General features: G+C 40.7%; 3 protein-coding genes across 14 annotated transcripts in view; 1 reads left to right on the forward strand and 2 right to left on the reverse strand.

The window, feature by feature from the left end:
* Positions 1-17,535, reverse strand: part of TATDN1 (TatD DNase domain containing 1) — a 57,990-nt gene that overhangs the window by 29,171 nt on the left and 11,284 nt on the right. The window lies entirely within an intron of this gene.
* NDUFB9 (NADH:ubiquinone oxidoreductase subunit B9) lies at positions 38-7,578 on the forward strand. The gene is made up of 4 exons (XM_050941416.1): positions 38-128; positions 2,197-2,389; positions 5,743-5,856; positions 7,318-7,578. The coding sequence occupies exons 1-4, from the start codon at positions 43-45 to the stop codon at positions 7,447-7,449; spliced, it is 525 nt and encodes a 174-aa protein (XP_050797373.1). The 5' UTR covers positions 38-42; the 3' UTR covers positions 7,450-7,578.
* The window catches only part of MTSS1 (MTSS I-BAR domain containing 1), a 176,995-nt gene continuing 173,129 nt past the window's right edge, over positions 13,670-17,535 (reverse strand). For all 12 annotated transcript variants that reach the window (XM_050940835.1, XM_050940828.1, XM_050940837.1 and 9 more), the window contains one exon: positions 13,670-16,573. In XM_050940835.1, coding sequence (XP_050796792.1) covers positions 15,885-16,573 — 689 coding nt within the window. In that variant the 3' untranslated portion in view covers positions 13,670-15,884. The remainder of the gene's footprint in view (positions 16,574-17,535) is intronic.

Genomic DNA, 17,535 nt, shown 5'->3' on the forward strand with positions numbered 1-17,535 from the left:
CGCTCCCGCTCGGCGAAGGTGAGCGCTGGGCCGCAGCCCGAGATGGCGGCCTACCTGACGCACCAGCAGAAGGTGCTGCGGCTCTACAAGCGGGCGATGCGCCAACTCGAGTCCTGGTGCATCCACCGGTGAGAGCGGCTCGCGGAGGGAGGTCGGTCCCCCTACGAGCCACCCCCGCTCCCCTAGCCCCTCGGTGGGGCGCCCCCTCAGCCGTCTCCATGGGGGGCTGGGCTTGAACTGGCGCCTCAGGCTGCTGCCTTTCCCATGCCCCATCACCCGCCCCCCGGGCTCTCATCCCTCCGCGGCGCGAGCTCCGGGCAGCGCAGGCCTCTTGGCAGGAGGTGAGCTCGGGGGACGGGGCTGCCGAGCGCGGAGGCCGCTGTCTGCGCCCAGCGGTGCTTTTCTGATGCCAGTAACGGTCAGTGATCAACGAGCGGGAGGCGGGTCGGTGCGAGGTGGGATCACGCTGGGGCCTGAAGGGAAAGAAAAGGGCATTGAAAGGAGACGGGTCAGTTTAGGCTTGAGCCTATCTCCACTATCTGAAAGATCTCTGGCATTGGTGCTGTGCTAAAGTCTCTTCTATTCAGTCTCGTTTGAACTTTTCCTTGACTTTAAAGTTTTCAGTTACACAGTATCAGAGGGGTAGCCCTGTTAGTCTGGATCTGTAAAAAGCAACAAAGAGTCCTGAGGCACCTTATAGACCAACAAATGTATTGGAGCATAAGCTTTCATGGGTGAATATCCACTTCATCAGACACATGATGGGTCTGGCGAAGGGGGTATTCACCCATGAAAGCTTATGCTCTGATACATTTGTTGGTCTATAAGGTGCCACAGGACTCTTTGTTGCAGTTAAACAGTAGTCTGTTTGTATTAATACCTAGCCCTAAACTAGCCTTTTCCATCCAGAGTCTTCAAACAGCTTTGTGAAGACAATCAGTATCATTATCTCCATTTAACAGATGGGGAAGCCTGAGACCCAGAGACTTGACAGGATTTACCCCAGGTCACCCAACAGAATAGCAACAGAGCCAGGAATAGAACTAGGCCTCCTGAATTCCACTCCAGTGCTCTGTCCTCTACATCATGGAATAGCCATCACTTGTGGACTTCAAATCAGGACCCAATATTCTTTTTAAAGATACGCTGTAGCTCAAGCAGAAGTTACAGGCTTGATGCAGCAATTACTGGGTGAGGCTCTCTGGCATTGGTGGACAATCTGCTGGTGGGCTGCGAGACTGTGTTTATGCTAACCTCCTTCCACAGGCACGGCTGCCCGCAGCTCCCGGGGCCGCGGTTTGCCGTTCCCGGACAATGGGTGCTGTGGGAAACAGTGCGGGCTGCAGGAACATGCTGGCCACCACGGCTCTCTATGGTCTGTTTATGTAGAAGATCAGATTAGATTAATATAATGGTCCCTTCTGGCCTTAATCTATTTGTATTCTAATAGTGTCCAGTGGCCTCAGTCAGGATCATCGCGACCCTACTGTGCTGATTGATGTACAAATACTTTAGATGTTCTCTGCCCAAAAGGGTTTACTACTTTTTTTTGGTAGGTTGCTTATTACTAACACATTTTTGCATTCCTGTAGGCCAAAAGGCTCCTATCAAAATCCTGGCCCAATTGTGCCATCTGCATTACAAACATGGATAAAGGGGCAGTCTCTGCCCAGGAAGGCATGAGTCTTAAAAAATACAGGAGCAAACAAAGGATTTGGGAGGGGGATATAACCTAAAAATAACTGAAATGTCCACAGTTTTGTTACTTACATAAGGGGCAGGATGGGAGAGTGCAGAAAATTTAAGGGAGAAGCTTACCTGTGGGCAGTGTCTCAAGTGCTAGAACAGGGCAAATTGCGAAGGCCTTAAAGATAAAGTCAAGAAGTACTGTTGATACAAGAATGAAGAAGGAACCAGTGCAGGGCTTAACTTGTTTATAATTAGAGAAAGAGTTTGACTCATTTCAGACTAGACAATATACAAGGAGAACCTACTGTAGACATCCAGTGACTAGATGACCCAAAGAGGCTCTTCTATCCCTGATTTCCATGAAGAATGGTGATAATGATGTAAATTCTCAAAAGGTCAAGGGCAAGTCTTTTAGTCTGTGGTGAGGAAATGTCTAATATTCCCATACTAGAACACAGCCCTGATATTTTTACCACTAGAAAAGTTGCACATTATTTGTATCTATAGGGACAAGTATCGATTCTTTGCTTGTGTCCTGAGAGAACGGTTCGAAGAACACAAAAATGAGAAGGATATGGTGAAAGCAAAAAAACTGCTGAGAGCTGCTGAGGAGGAACTTTGGGCAAACCAGCATCCTCAACCTTACATCTTCCCTGATTCTCCTGGAGGCACATCTTATGAGAGATATGAATGTTACAAGGTAGGTAGTATCAGTGGAATGTTTGGCCTATGTTGTTCTCTCTTGTCTTAAGTTGTCTCGTTCTGTTGGGAGTGGAAGATGGGAATTTCAAGCACCTTTTTATAGTGTTTTGATCTTTTGCTGGTCTGTCAGGACTCTAGTTTCAGTTTGGTCTATTGAAAGACCTCTGCTACTTCAGTCCCCCATTGCCTTACTCCACTAATATTACCAATTAGGCTTGTAGATGTTCAGAAGATGCTTTGTGGATCTTAATTATATGTTTGGTACTTGAATACTACAGTATGATGGGCACTAAGAAAAACCAAGAGACTTACTTTAGTGTTCTTAGAATGGTAAAGTTAATACAAAAAGATTTAAAAATAGAGAAACTCCTAGTTAAAGTTCTTATGTGAACTCTAAGTCTGATCTCTTCCTGTTTCTTATATGCATTACACTAAGACTATAGTTCTGTATGGTACAACTAGGGTGACCAGATGTCCCGATTTTTATATTTGAGGCTTTTCCTTATATAGAAGCCTATTATATCTTCCCAACCCCCACCCCTTTTTTCACACTTGCTGTCTCGTCACCCTAGGTACAATTAGATCCAGCTTTTTCTACATCCGTAAATAGGATTTGACAGAGGTTAATGACCTTCCAGATAAATCCAGCAGGATGTTCCATGCATAAAGGGTAGCAAGAAAGAAACAAATGGAAAGTGAGACTGATAGCAGTGGGAATTGAATGGCAACCTGATAAACAAGCAAATAGTAAGAAAGGGGAGAGCTGTGAAAGATCTTGAAAGCAAGAACAAGGAAGAAGCTTGAATTTGCTGTGATGGAAGGATTCAGAGAGGATTAGATTGACGTGATCAGTGGAAAGGACTAGGAAGATCACCTTAGCTGTGCTTGAACAGACTTGGGAGGGACATGGGTTGTGGGAGGCTAGAGAGGAGATTACAGTAATCAAGGTGAGGGATGAAGGAGTCTTAACAGTATGCACAGAAGACAGTCAGTTTGGGTAATGATATGGAGGGAGAAGCAACAAGTTTTGTACATGGCCTGGATATGAGGGAGAAGGAATCAATGATGCCCAGGTCATGGGTCTGAGTGATAGGGAGGATGATAGTGGTGTCAACAGTTATAGATTCAAATCAATGGGAATTGTATATGGTGAAAGAAAAATGGACAAGATTCATCTCAACATAATTGTTTTTTAAAAATCTCTTCTCCTTCCTCTTCCTGTTTGGTAAATCCCAAGTAGAACCATAAATGCTGAGGATGAGACTAGATGGACAGCACTGACTGTCCGTAAAGGATACAGCTGCTTCAAAAAGTAGTTGCCCTAAGAGTCCAGGAAAGGAGAGACATGCCTATGTCATCTTCAAGAGATGGCAGAGTTTCCAGGGTGAAGCACTGCTGCAGTGAGTTTACTAGATCAGTATTGATGCCACAGGGGGTTCCTGGGCTGGGAAGGGACTGGTTTTTTTCTCTCATAAAAATGCCAGAACTGGGTGGGAGTGGGAGTTTGCTGTGGAGTTTATAACCCTCTGATTAAGTGCAGGTTTTTTTGTTTTTTAAATTGTCAGTAACAGGCTCACGTCATCTCTTTCATTGTTCTTCCCTTGGTGTACTATCACTTTGCCACAGGGATCTGTCCCCAGATTGTGGGTTGAGGGATTTGGCAAAGCTGAAAATCCCATGTAAGTTTATGCACCAGTGTTGTAAGGAAGATACGCCCCAGAGTAGGAATATTAACATGAGAACTTTTTAATAATGTTCACGTGTGGTGCCTGTTCATTCAGAATTTATAAATAATTGAAGGCCCCAACAAAGTAAAGCTAGGTCTATATTCTAGTTTTAACTAAGGATAAATGTGTACAAAGTGACTGAATTATTTGTGCCTAGAGACTTAAACAAAAATGTGCACTTCCGGTGTTCTCAGTTGTAAGAACCACAACTTTAAATAGCTTATCTACTTTTTCCAAAATTCTGATTTGATTTAAGATGAAGCATGCAAGGTTTCAAGCTGAACACTTCAAGGGGGAGGGATAGCTCAGTGGTTTGAGCATTGGCCTGCTAAACCCAGGGTTGTAAGTTCAATCCTTGAGGGGGCCACTTAAGGATCCAGGGCAAAAATCAGTACTTGGTCCTGCTAGTGAAGGCAAGGGGGCTGGACTTGATGACCTTTCAAGGTCCCTTCCAGTTCCAGGAGATAGGCATATCTCCAATTATTATATTATACTTTTTTGCTTGCATGTACAAAAAAACTATTGAGTCTAGAATAAGTTCACTAATGACTCCGTGGTTGAACAGTGTAAATGTAGCTGTCTGGTTTCAAATCCCATTTTCTTAAAGTTTATTTCCTGGGATATGATTAAATTGCCATTGTTGAGATTAAAGCACTTTGTATAGTAACTGATTTGAAACAAATAGCAGCAAAAATGCTGTTTAAGGGGACACCGTCAATTTATAAGTGACACTTGTGTCTGAGAGCTTATTTGGGGAAGTAACACCTAAGACAACAAACTAAAAGGGGTTAGAGAAATGTTTCTCTTCTCTTTTTTGTTTTTACTTTGTGCACTTGATAGCACTAGTCAGTTTCATTGTTTCCTCTGTATAGTCCCTTTTCCCCATCTTTCACCCTACAACAGAGAAGGGAAATATTTACAACAGGAACTTGTTCCATATAAAAATTTTCACGCGGTCTTGGACAGGTGTAGTACCTTCTCTGCTGGGGAGATTCTGTGCATCCTACTTGGAGCCCAGAAGACGCACCCACCTTTTAATTCAGATGTACCACCTTATCTCGACTATACATCACTTGAATTCAGATTGTACCATAATCTTCTGGATGTGATTGCTGAGCTACACCTTTGAAGACGAGGAGAAGTAAACTGTGAAAGTTGGACCACTGTGCTGTTATAATTATATTTTGACTTCATCTGGTTTGCACCACAAATGCTGGCAACTAAACCCCAAATTAGGAGGACAGGAGTTTTTAAATTACACCTCTTTGGTAACTTAACTCATAATATAAGCAATTGGCATTCTTTCAAGGGCAAAAATGAAAGTAATTGGCCTAGTGAACAGAACACTGGACTGGGAGTCAGAAGGCCTAGGTTCTGTTTCCATTTCTGCCACCTAAGAGTACCTTGTGCCTCTATTTCCTGTTCTGTTAAATGGAGTTTAAAAATACTGACGTCCTTTGTAAAACACTTTGAGATCTACTACTGAAAAGTACTATAAAAGAGGTAGTATTATGTAATGCTTTGCTTTATGGGCCACTTACCTATGTTGTATTAATGTGATTGTCTAAGATGTGTTGCTGTATATTCTGTAGTTTTTCATATCTAGTGCCTGGATTTTTGACAGGCTCCTGAGTGGTGCTTGGATTTCTGGCATCCTTCTGAGAAGGCAATGTATCCTGACTATTTCTCCAAAAGAGAGCAATGGAAGAGACTGCAGTTAGAAAGTTGGGAAAAAGAGGTCAGTACTACTTCAATGCAGAGTGACGCTTTCGTGTATGACTCTGTGCTTTCAAAGAAGAAAACTTAACATATTTCAGACTCCAACTGGGTGACAAGAAACACTTTAAAAGTGATTACTTGATTTAGGCATGTTACTTAAATTTACCTACTGAAGTTTTAATTAGAATACTCCAGTAAAGTTGTTAGCACTGTAATACTGACAGCTTTCTGTACGCAGATATCTTAATGACACACAACTTCATAAGGACTCTATGGCTTGGTCTACGGTGGGGTTGAGGGTGTGGGGGGTCGATATAAGATACGGGAATAGCGTAGCTGAAGTTGACACATCTTATTTCGACTTACCTCCTGTCCTCACGGCGCAGGATCAACAGCCACGGCTGTCTCTTCGACTCCGCTACCGCCACTCGCGCTGGTGGAGTTCTGGAGTCGGCGGGAGCGCGTTCAGGGATCAGTTTATCGCATCTAGATGAGATGCGATATATTGATCCCCGATAGATCGATCGCTACCCACCGATCTGGTAGGTAGTTTGGACATACCCTAAAAGATCATTTCAGAGTTAAAACTGCAATTATATCCTTGTCTCATCCTGTTGTGGTTAAGTATTGCACCAGGTACACTAAAAGTTATAAGTGTTACTAGGACAAATAGGACAGTAACTATTATTATTATTATTATTATTATTATGGTAACATCTTTTGAAGAAATAGATATGTGCTTTTGAAAAGCTCACTTTGTTAACATGCATTAAAGAATTCAGAACAATCGTGGGCCATTTTCCATTTAGTCTTCAGCAGAAAAAAATGTTGCTAATTAGTTGAAATCTTGAACTTTTCCAAACGTTAATGTTTAGGTAAATGGAGGGGATTTGTGACTCTGCAATTACATAGTGGTGGTGAAGCTAGTTGTCACATTCTTAACTTTAAAAACGATCAACTCAAAATAACAGCAAATGGGAGCTGAGGCTCTTGGCTCCATATAAAGGTTATTTCTTGTTTAAAAAGGTTTTATCCTGCAAGGGCATTAAAGGAAGTCCATTACAATCAATGAAAAGATAATTATTGACTCCAGTGGTGCTGGCTTGGGTCACTAATATTTAATAGAGTGTCTGATAGTCTTCCAAAGCAGAGGGAGGATACTCATTAACTGTAACAAATAATAGAATAATCACAAGCTTCTGTTTAAAATATTGCTTTGTCATTAATAAGTTTTAACAAACTATTGTAAGGGCAGAAGATCTGTAATGAAATGAGCACTTGATGGTGCAGTCAACCTAAATGAGGGAATTTTATTTGTATTGGCTCTATCCTGTTCATGAAGTCAGTTCTTTTGGTTATAGTTGTGACGTAAGGAACTGTTCTGGGCCTATATTTGAGACCAAAGCAAAATACCAAAAGAAACAAATCAAGATTCAAGACTTAAGTATACTAGGTGAAGTTGTTTTCTTGTATGTTTTAGGTTAAGCAGCTAGAGGAAGAAACTCCACCTGGTGGTCCTGAGAATGAAGCCTTGCCACCAGCTCGCAAAGAAGGGCATCTGCCACCTCTGTGGTGGCATTATGTAACCAGACCCCGAGAACAGCCAATGTAAAAGAATCCATGCATGAACAAGCAAATTACACTTGAGTGGTTTGTTCTCTACAACCAGTAGGAATTCCAGTTAACATGCACTACTGTACTTAATGCACAATAAAACTAAAATAAACATGAATATACTTTAGATGGGATTTGGTGATGTGCTACCTTAACTCTGGCATCAAAACTACCACTGGCCTACATCATGTACAGTAAAACCTCAGTGTTATGAATACCTCAGGAATGGAGGTTGTTCGTAATTCTGAAATGTTAATCACTCTGAACAAAATGTTATGGTTCTTTCAAAAGTTTATAGCTGAACATTGACTTAATACAACTTTGAAACTTTACTATGCAGAAGAAATATGCTACTTTTCCTTTATTTTTTAGTAGTTTAACAGTACTGTATTGTATTTGCTTCCCCCACTCTGTTTCGCCTGATCGTGTACTTCTGGTTCCAGATGAGGTGTGGTTGACAGTCAGTTTGTAAGTCTGGTGTTTGTATCTCTGAGGTTCTACTGTAGTGTGTAGGTATCTGTATCTTCACAAATCATTTGGGGCCTGTAGGTCAGATGCCTTTTTTTCAGCCAAGTACACAACATTTTAGTTGGATGCTGTGCATCCCTCTTCCTGTAAAATGTTAATTCTGCTTCTGAAATGTTAATTTCTGGCCTTCCCTAGTTTGAGTGGAGGATGACTGAGGTATAAGGATGGCCGAATGAGGCTTTTATTGAAGTTAAATAGGTACCAAGTTCTCAACAGTGTTGAGAAATATCTAATCTTCTTAATAACTGAACTTTCACTCATGCCTTGTATTATCATTCACACTAGTTATTCCATTAGTCTTTCCTCCTAGACAGGATATAAATTTCAAAGGTGAAAGACAAGCAGAAAAAGATGGGCAGGCTGCCTCTATCCAATGAAGCAGAAGAAAAGGTCAGAAGTCCTTCTTTCTTCTCTTTGCTGTTTTGCTTTAAGACACTGCACTTAGCAACTACAACATGGCAAGACAGAATAAACTAAAATGTAAGCACTTGTCCAAAAATGCATTTGGATATCAGCGATTTTATGTAGTACTACAAACTATGGGTGCATTTCTAGTAAACTAGTTGCATTATTTTGTTTCACATTACAGTGCTTGTGAGCCTTCTACTGATTTGGCTAAATGGACTAAAAGTGATTTGATTTTAAAAACAACCAACCTGTAAAGAACCATTTTAATGGTATTTGACTTGATGCAGCAATCTCCTCTGCTGGAAGAAAAAGTCCTAGTTTCAAGCACTGGGAATAAATATCTTGTTTATCTTAAACTGTGTAAATGTGTTAGCAGCGAAATCTGGATGCTCTTGCATTCATTTAGATAAATGTTCCTTAATGAAACTAAGGTAATGCAAGTGCTAGATGTAAGTTTGTTTATGCAGCGGTGCCAACATTATTTATGCAAGGTATCACTTTTCCTTCTCTGAAGCTGGCCCATGGTGCTCTTTGATATAGTACAACTGAGGAATTCCTTGTCTGCCAAGCACAAAGCCTTTTTCCTCTTAATCCCCTCTAGCATTACAATGTAGTACCAGCAGGTGGACATGTTTAGAAAACTGATTGCCTACTACTCTAGAAAACTGCTGAAGTGGAGAAAAACTATATCAATTGATTACTCATTTCTAAGGATAGTATACTACTGCTGTAGTATACTATCCTAGATAGTATAGTACAGCATTCCCCAAGGAGGAGTAATATGGGGTGAGGGACAGCTGTGGTAAAATGACACTGGCCTACATCATGTGTGAGGGGAATACAAGGTTCACCACCACCAGCAGGCTGGCAGTATGGCAGGAGAGTGGCAGGCAGGTGCTGTTAACACAGAGGTGAAGGAATTGAGAGAACAGGTATCTAAAGTGATACCTTGCATAAATAATGTTGCCACCGCTGCATAAACAAACTTACATCTAGCACTTGCATTATTTTAGTTTCATTAAGGAACATTTATCTTAATGAATGCAAGAGCATAACAAATGGAAAAGTATACTATCTTAGCTACTCTTTCACACATAAATGGAAAAGACTTACAGCAAGGAACAGTCCCTTGTGAGAATTCTAATCTCTCTGCAGGAATACTTTGTAAGGGAAAAAGGAAAGAGTTCCCTCTAATAGGAATTTGATGCCAATTAGGTGATGTCCTGGGTGGGGTTCTCAAAGCACCAGTTGGCCACTTCAAAAAAGGAAAAATGCTGGGTAGGTAATTTGTGCTTGTGTTAGTGTAAAATCACAGTCATTCAAATTGCCTATAGCCTCGGACATAATTCCAGTGCTCTGTGGCTGTAAAAGATTGTGGGATGTGGGTGGGTCATAGACCAAAATTGTTGAATCACTACTTACATCCTTTACCATGATTGCAGCAAACAGTGGTAAAGGTCAGAAGGTTGGTCCAGCTCTGTATCAGGTACTGAAGGTCTAACCAAACTGGGCTAGGAAGATGGAGGTAAGTCAGTATCCAACTGTGCCACCTTTAGAGAACAGTAGCTTCTAGTATAGCCCCTCTTCTCAGCTAGGCTGGTGTTGGCAGGGGAGAAGTGAGGGGTGTGAGTTCGACCCAGGGTGCACAAGATTGGAGGGAGGAGAATAAAGCTGATTGCTACTTTATTCTCTTTTTACGGTGGAGGCTAGTCACCGTATCATAGTTCTATTAAAGCTCACAAAAATGAAGCTTGTGTAAGAGCAACAAACTCGTGGGGAAATAGTCCAAGTAATTTAACTCTTCATGTAGTAATTTACCAATGAACTGACTTGTAATCTCCAGTCTTTGCATGCAATATAATTGTGTGCCTCAAGATATTACCCCACTTTCTCTCTCTAATCTCCAGAGTCTGACATTCACAGATTTTTTAAGGCTAGACAGGACCATCTTGTCCAATCTCCTCTATCACAGGCCATAGACTATCCTCCAGTTATCCCACTACTGAGTCCTATACTTGTTTGACTAAAGCATATTTTCCAGAAAGGCTTGAAGATTTCAAGAGATGGAGGATCCACCACTTGCTTTAATAGTTTGTGCCAATGGTTAATCACCCTCATTGATAAAAAGTGGCATTTATAATATGAATGTATGTGACTAACTTCCAGCTGTCAACTGGGTTATGCCTTTCTCCTGAACCTGGGTCTCCTGACTACAGCACCAGGCTTTATCCACTGGGCCACGATGCCTCCCTTAGACTTGAATACAGTGGCACTGCTTAACTAAGATTGACTTATCTGCCTTTGAAATTCATGTACATTTTAGCTTTTCTGTGGCACACCCTCCTGAAGATTACTGATCTTCGACAGAACAGGGCCTTCTCCCTCCAGCAGGTGGTCTGTGCCACATTCCAGCACTCCTCTCCAATGTGAGCACAACTCTTACATATGACCCCTGATCTTTAGCACAGAACTGTTCTGCACGGATACAGGATGTTCCTCTTTCCCCTTTAGCCTCTGGTGCAGTTCTCTGCTATGTCTTGGGCTGAGGGAGGAGGTGGCTCTCACTGACAGGGCTGTTGTAGAGATGACTTATTCATAACAGGAGTCCCAGCTAAGCTTCCTTTACTCGCATTTGTAAACCACTCTGCCAGAGCTAGGTTTGTTGTAGCACAGCAGCTCTAATAATTGCAGCAAAATTTTGGAAGTTAGCCAGTCCAAAATCATACATTCCAGGGTCAGAAAGGACCATTGTGATTATCTAATCCAACTCCTGCATAACATAGGCCATAGGACTCACACAAATTTATTCCTATTCAAATTAGAACAGATCTTTTAGAAAAAATATCCAATCCTTATTTAAAAATGGCCAGTGATGGAGACTCTACCATGACCCTTGGTAAATTTTCAGTGATTTATTAAAAAACGTCCTTGGTTACTAGTCTGAATCTGTTTAGCTTCAATTTCTACCCATTGGATCATGTTACACCTTTTTCTGATAAACTGAAGAGCCTTCTATTATCAAATTTCTGTTCCCTATGTTAGTATTTACATAATAATAAAGTCACTCCTTAATCTGGTAAACTGCACAGATTGCACTCCTGGAAGCTATCACCATATTGTATGTTTTCCAATCCTTTGATCATTCTCATGGCTTTCTCTGAATTCCAGTTTATCAACATCCCTTTTGAATTGTGGATGCACAACTGGGTACAGTACTGCAATAGCAGTTCTACTAGTGCTAACTACAGAGGTAATCTCCCTATTTAAGCTACTTGAGATGCCGGTTTACACATCCAAGGATTGCATTAGCCCTTTTGGCCACCAGGTTTGCACTGGGAACTAACGTTTACCTGATTAGCCACCAGAAGCACAAAGTCCTTTCAAGAGTCCCCCCATCCTATAAGAATGGCCTATATTCTTTGATCCTAGACTTATACATCTACATTAGCTGGTATTAAAAACATGTTTGCTTGTGCCTAGCTTATCAAACATTCCAGATCACTTCATCATCTTATTTACCACCACCCTAAGCTAGGTGTCATCCACATACTTCATCAGTGATGACTTTTCCAGGCCATTGATAAAAATGTTGAATATCATAGGTCCAGGAACCAGTCCCTGCACAACCCCAAGAGAAACATACCTGCTCCATGATTTCCCACTGATAGTTACATTTTAAGATCTGTTTTTAAGCCATTTGTACCATGTTGATTTTGTATTATTTCAACTTCTTAAATCAGTGTCGTGTGGTACCAACTCAAATGTCTTACAGAAGTCTTAAATATATTACATCAGCACTACTGCCTTTATCAATTAAACTTGTAATCTAAAAAAGCCACCCAAAAATCACGATAGTTTGAGATGTTTTCCATAAATAGTTTGAGACGTTTTCCATAAACAAGTTCCAACAGCTCCTTTGTTTTAGCAACTAATTACAGAGAATTGTGGGATTTTTTTTCTTTAAAATGGCCTCAAGCCACTTTTTTTTAAACCTCCCATGATTCTTGTGCTGTTTGTCAACTCAACTCCTACCTCCAGTGTAAACTAAACAGAACCAAGTTGTTGCCTTATTGTGACCTTTTGGGGACAAATAAATCAAAATACTCTTTGTTCCACTTGTCTGAAGTCTCCATGTTTACAACTAGCATTAAAGAAACCAGTGAGAATCTTTCCATTGACTTCAGTGGCCATCAGATCTGATGGCCCTATGTCTGATGTTCTCTAGGAGAATACGTCTTTCAAATGTTTGCACACAGGGTCAAAGCTGACAGACACACTGGAGAACCATTAGGAAAGTGCCTCGAGGTTATATAGGTTTGCCTAGCAGCACTGTGCACGTATGAAATAAATGATGGCAGTAGGCAGTGCAACGGGTATGCACATATGGGGGGGAGGGATAGCTCAGGGGTTTGAGCATTGGCCTACTAAACCCAGGGTTGTGAGTTCAATCCCTGAGGGGGCCATTAAGGGAACTGGGGTAAAAATCTGGGGATTGGTCCTGCTTGGAGCAGGGGGTTGGACTAGATGACCTCCTGAGGTCCCTTCCAACCCTAATAGTCTATGATTCTATATACTGCTTTTAAAGGCACAAAATATATTTAGCTCAACCACCTTGAGTTTCCCTTTCATGTCTTTAGGACATGAATTTTTATTAAGTTTTCATTTATCTGTTTCAGCAGCAAGTAAATTAGGACACTGCATGGTACTTTTAAAACAATTCCTTCCCATCCTACCTTTGTCTTTAGGACAGGCAGCAGAACTGAGAGTAGACACCAGTCAGAGATATGCTTATACTTAGTTATGCTTGATACTGACTAATATATTTATTAGAACACAAGCAGCATCAACAGCAGAAATCTTCGTCCTAAGGCAAAAGAAGAACCAGTCCACAAGGAAAACAGATATACTGAAAGCACAGTATTGGCCAGGAAATAAAGAACTCTACAAGTAATAGTGCAGGCTGGGCAGGGAAATATAATTGTTTGGCATTAAGGACATTTTATCTTTAGGGTGCTCTACAATGTATCTTTCTCCTCTAACTTCAGGCCACCTCTCCAAACACCCCAGGAAAAAACAACTGAACAAAAATATAATTTCCAAGATTCCTTATTGAAGCTTCTGTTTACCTACATGCATGATTCAGATGCTTGGAGTTCAGGGATGATTTGCATGTTCTGTGTTTTATATATATTTTTTAAAGGAATTAGACAAAGGAAAACATCTATATCCAAAGCTCTGAAAGGACTGAGTCTTTTTTAAGAATGGAAAAACACGCATTTTCCATCAGTTCTTTATTTATAATGTAGGCGGAAGCAATCATTACAATGTAGAAGGGAGACCCACAGTTACAGCAATTATTTATACCAGTTTAGAACAAAAAACTGCACAAGGAGAGGTCAACTCTCAGTACAAACTAGCAACTAAACCACAATAATTTACCATTAGAAACTTTTTATTTTTTAGCTGTGACACTGCTTTTACAATATGCAAAAACACAAACAATAGAACTATCCAAAGTGTTTTGTCACATTCTTTCTACATTGAATTTGGCAACATTTTATATTACATTTACCGAGATTATACTTACGTTTAAGAACTAAACAATTGAAAAGCTGTACTTCGGTACAGTTACATCCATTTATTTCAAAGGTTTAAATAACACTTTTAACTACTGAGATTATTACCTAACAGTTTTTTGTTTAAGCAAAAACCATCTCAAAGCATCATTTGCACAATTCATCAGCTACTTTATCAAGATTGGTGGGCTCCACCACAGGCACTACTGTTTATTATATTCGGTAATAAGGAGCTTGTTTTTCAAAGAAAGGAAGGTTTCATATATTCTAAGAATCATGCCTTTTTGCTTTAAAGCCGTAATATAAAAATGTTAAGCAACCACAGCAGTGTAAATATTATATAGAACAGAGTGACTATTCAGTTACAAGAAGTCTCACGTCCAATGCAGTTATGTATTAAAGCATAAGAGGTTATGTAGGCAAGACAAAAGCCAACAGAAATCGGCAGCGTTTGGTGGAAACTCGTCCCTTACATTTTTTTGGTGTATTTTAACAGTCACAAATGTACAAGCCTGGTACCTATCTCACTTTTAGGGTTGATGAAGATAGGCAGTTGTGCCCTTTTGGACTGTTTGAACAGAACACTTGCGGCAGTCCAAGTTCTGCACATTTCTGTTGGCTTCAGGAGATGGGTACTGCAGTCATAACTTAATTTTACTTTAAGAAAAAATCCATCTCATCTATAATTCTATCAATAACATTCCAAAAATACATTACCTAGAATACAAAAAAGGGAACAGAGTGGTCAGTCTCGGAGAAGTGACATTAAATACAAATCTTTCACCCATTTTTCAGGATTTAGTAAAAGCCAATCAACTGTCATTTAAAAGATGGTAAGAAAAACAAGCCCCTGAACTGGAAATGAAATATATTTGCAATTTATTAGATCTTAAGCTGGTGACTGCGGTCAAATCATTAAGTGTTTTCTCAAAATATTTGGGCTTTTCAGGGTGCCCAGCCTGCTGGGCTCAGTCACTAAAAGGCATTTTGATATATCTAAGAACTCCCTGCTATCATTTTTAAAACGTTTTCACATTTGTAATTTCCTTAAGTCTCTTGAACTTGTTTGTATTCGATGAAAGGATGAGTGGAATAGAAAGTAATGGAGGACACTGAAGCCTACACAGTTCCGGTGGCATGCATATGACTGAACGTTCTTACTGTGCAGTCTAGAAGAAATGTGGAGGGGGGGAAACTAAAGTCTTTAAACACGCTACAGAAACAAACAACGCAATCCAATATGGCTTATTCGGGTGCACTTACTGTGAAGCTACTAGCACTTAATCCTACTAGACTACACTTGTGCAACAGCCTCTGCTATTTTGATGGCATTTCCCTCCCCCAATTATCCCCCAATACTCTACCAATTGCAGGTTTCTTTCTTGCATTATATTGCTTTTATTATCAATTGTTATTCCTGCTTTTCAAACAAACAAACAAACAAAATCATTATACTTAAATGAGTATCTATTCCTTACTGGTTCATTTATACACAAAAGTATCATTTCTTTTAAACCTCACTATTACAAGGTGCTCTACAAAAACCTGCAAAAAAGCCAAATGCAGTAAATCGCCTTGCCAAAGTTAACTACTTAACTTTTTTTTCCTCTTGCGTATTTAAAACTTTACAAAGAGTTATACAAAAGTTAAATGGGATTTGGCACCTTCAGAAAAAATTAAAAGGGGGTCTTAGATCAAAAATGTGCAGAAAAAAATCATTGATATTTACAAATTAAAACACTAGTGAAAATGCCTGTTACTATGCGCTTTTATCTTTTTTTCCCCTTTATAGTACCTTCAAAACGGTCTATTACTGAGTTTCCTACAAAAGCTTTTGATTATAGATTGGAATGGATAGAGACAAATAAAGTTCCATCACAGTTCATTCTCAGTGACTAGAACTCTGGCAGCACTCTCCTGTCTACAAAATACGAGGTGCCGAGCGATCATTTGTGGTAGTTTTCTTCAGTTTGACACCACGGCGAATGGCGTTCAGCATGTCTTCGCCTTGTGGGGCATCTCCAGGGCTCAGGTCTCCTGGGTCACATTTTGGGGGTGCAAGGCTGCTTGAGCTATCCCTTTCGCTTTCTTCTCCCTCACTTTCAGGGACTGCTTGTCTCTGCTCGTCTGGGGTATTCAGCTTCTGGCTTGGTGGTGGAGGGTTGACAGATGCTTGCCCGCTCCACAAGGAAGAGGGCATACTGGTGACTCCTTGCCCACCGTCGCCTGCTGATTCAGACTCAGGACTCTGCTCAGCACATTCTTCTGCTCCACCTAGGATGCCCGGCAGTCCCCCTAGTACATCTGGTACAGTTGGGGTTTTGACAGGAATTACTGGAGTTTTGATTGGAATAGGGCCCCCCCCTATGGTACCTCGTCTGACTGAAGGTTTGGTGGAAGGGGTCCGTCTGATGGTTGCTACACCGGGTGTAACTATTACAGGTCCAAGCGTCGTTGGCAGGCCTGCAGTAGAAGCAGGACGCTTGGCCTGAAACATTCTGCGGTAGGACTGGCTGATGTCACTGTTTCTTGGAATGGTTGAGGATTTGTCAAATTCTTGTTGTTCTGTCTCCTGATCAGCACTCACAGAGAAATAATCATAATCTGAAACTGACACCAAAGGATACTGTTAGAAACAAGCTGGAGCAAACAGCTGTATCAGGTTAGTGAGTCTAAAATAAGTATATAACAGTACTAAGTTTGAAGTCAGTATCTATTAATATTTGCAAAAGACACACTTTAACAGCATGTGCATGCACCCAAAAGATGAACAAGCCTAAGAGACCACAGCCACAATTTTCAAAGCTAGGTGTCTAAAGTTAAGCACCTAAGTAGCCTGATTTTAGAGGTGATAAGCATTTACCTCTCTCATTGAAGTTAATGAGAATTATGGGTGCTCAGATCACTTACTCAGGTGTCTAAGAAATTTGGGTGTCAACAGTAAAGAACCCAACTTTTAAAACCACTGACTACTCTGTCCTGTTAGCCATGTCCCAATATTTTGAATTCATCGATGATGGAAGCGCAGCCCTGGTCTAAAAGGCAGTTCTAAAAATTGCATTGTAGAGGTGCACATTTGCTGTGTCTCAATGATTTCTGCATCAGATATGCTCAACTTATGAGTAAAAATATTTGCTAATGGCCAGCCCTTCAAACTCAGCCTGAGCTCTGAGTGTTAAGCCTCCTTCTCACACACTAGAAGTCAGAGGTTATGCCAAATTAGATCTCCAGTTATAACTACCCAACCCGTATTACCTTTAATGGACTTACACAGGTGTAACAGATTCAAAATTAGTAAACAATTTTAGAGGTGCACTAAAAATAGAATCCAGCTCACACCCGCTTAGCTGGGTTGCCTCTTCTGAAGCTGAATTAAAAATAAATCCTGAATGCAATTTGTCAGGTATTCCCAAATAAACTTTCAGCAAATCTATTTTTCAGTTAAAAAGTTACTACAATTCCCACCTATGTTCAAAAAAAGCTCACAGAACGAAGAAACGGGAACTAGACAGCTACTGAGCAAAGTTCATGGATTTGCCATTGGACAATACAGGCCCACCCAAAAGGCTACA

Source organism: Gopherus flavomarginatus, chromosome 2 (assembly GCF_025201925.1).
Source record: "Gopherus flavomarginatus isolate rGopFla2 chromosome 2, rGopFla2.mat.asm, whole genome shotgun sequence".
Taxonomy (NCBI): domain Eukaryota; kingdom Metazoa; phylum Chordata; order Testudines; family Testudinidae; genus Gopherus; species Gopherus flavomarginatus.

What these genes read in the sequence shown, in the direction of transcription:
- NDUFB9 (XM_050941416.1), top strand. Translation starts at nt 43, where the DNA reads ATGGCGGCCTACCTGACGCACCAGCAGAAGGTGCTGCGGCTCTACAAG. An exon ending in AGAGATATGAATGTTACAAG is followed by an intron (nt 2,390 to 5,742) that starts GTAGGTAGTATC and finishes GATTTTTGACAG; the next exon opens with GCTCCTGAGTGGTGCTTGGA. An exon ending in TAGAAAGTTGGGAAAAAGAG is followed by an intron (nt 5,857 to 7,317) that starts GTCAGTACTACT and finishes TGTATGTTTTAG; the next exon opens with GTTAAGCAGCTAGAGGAAGA.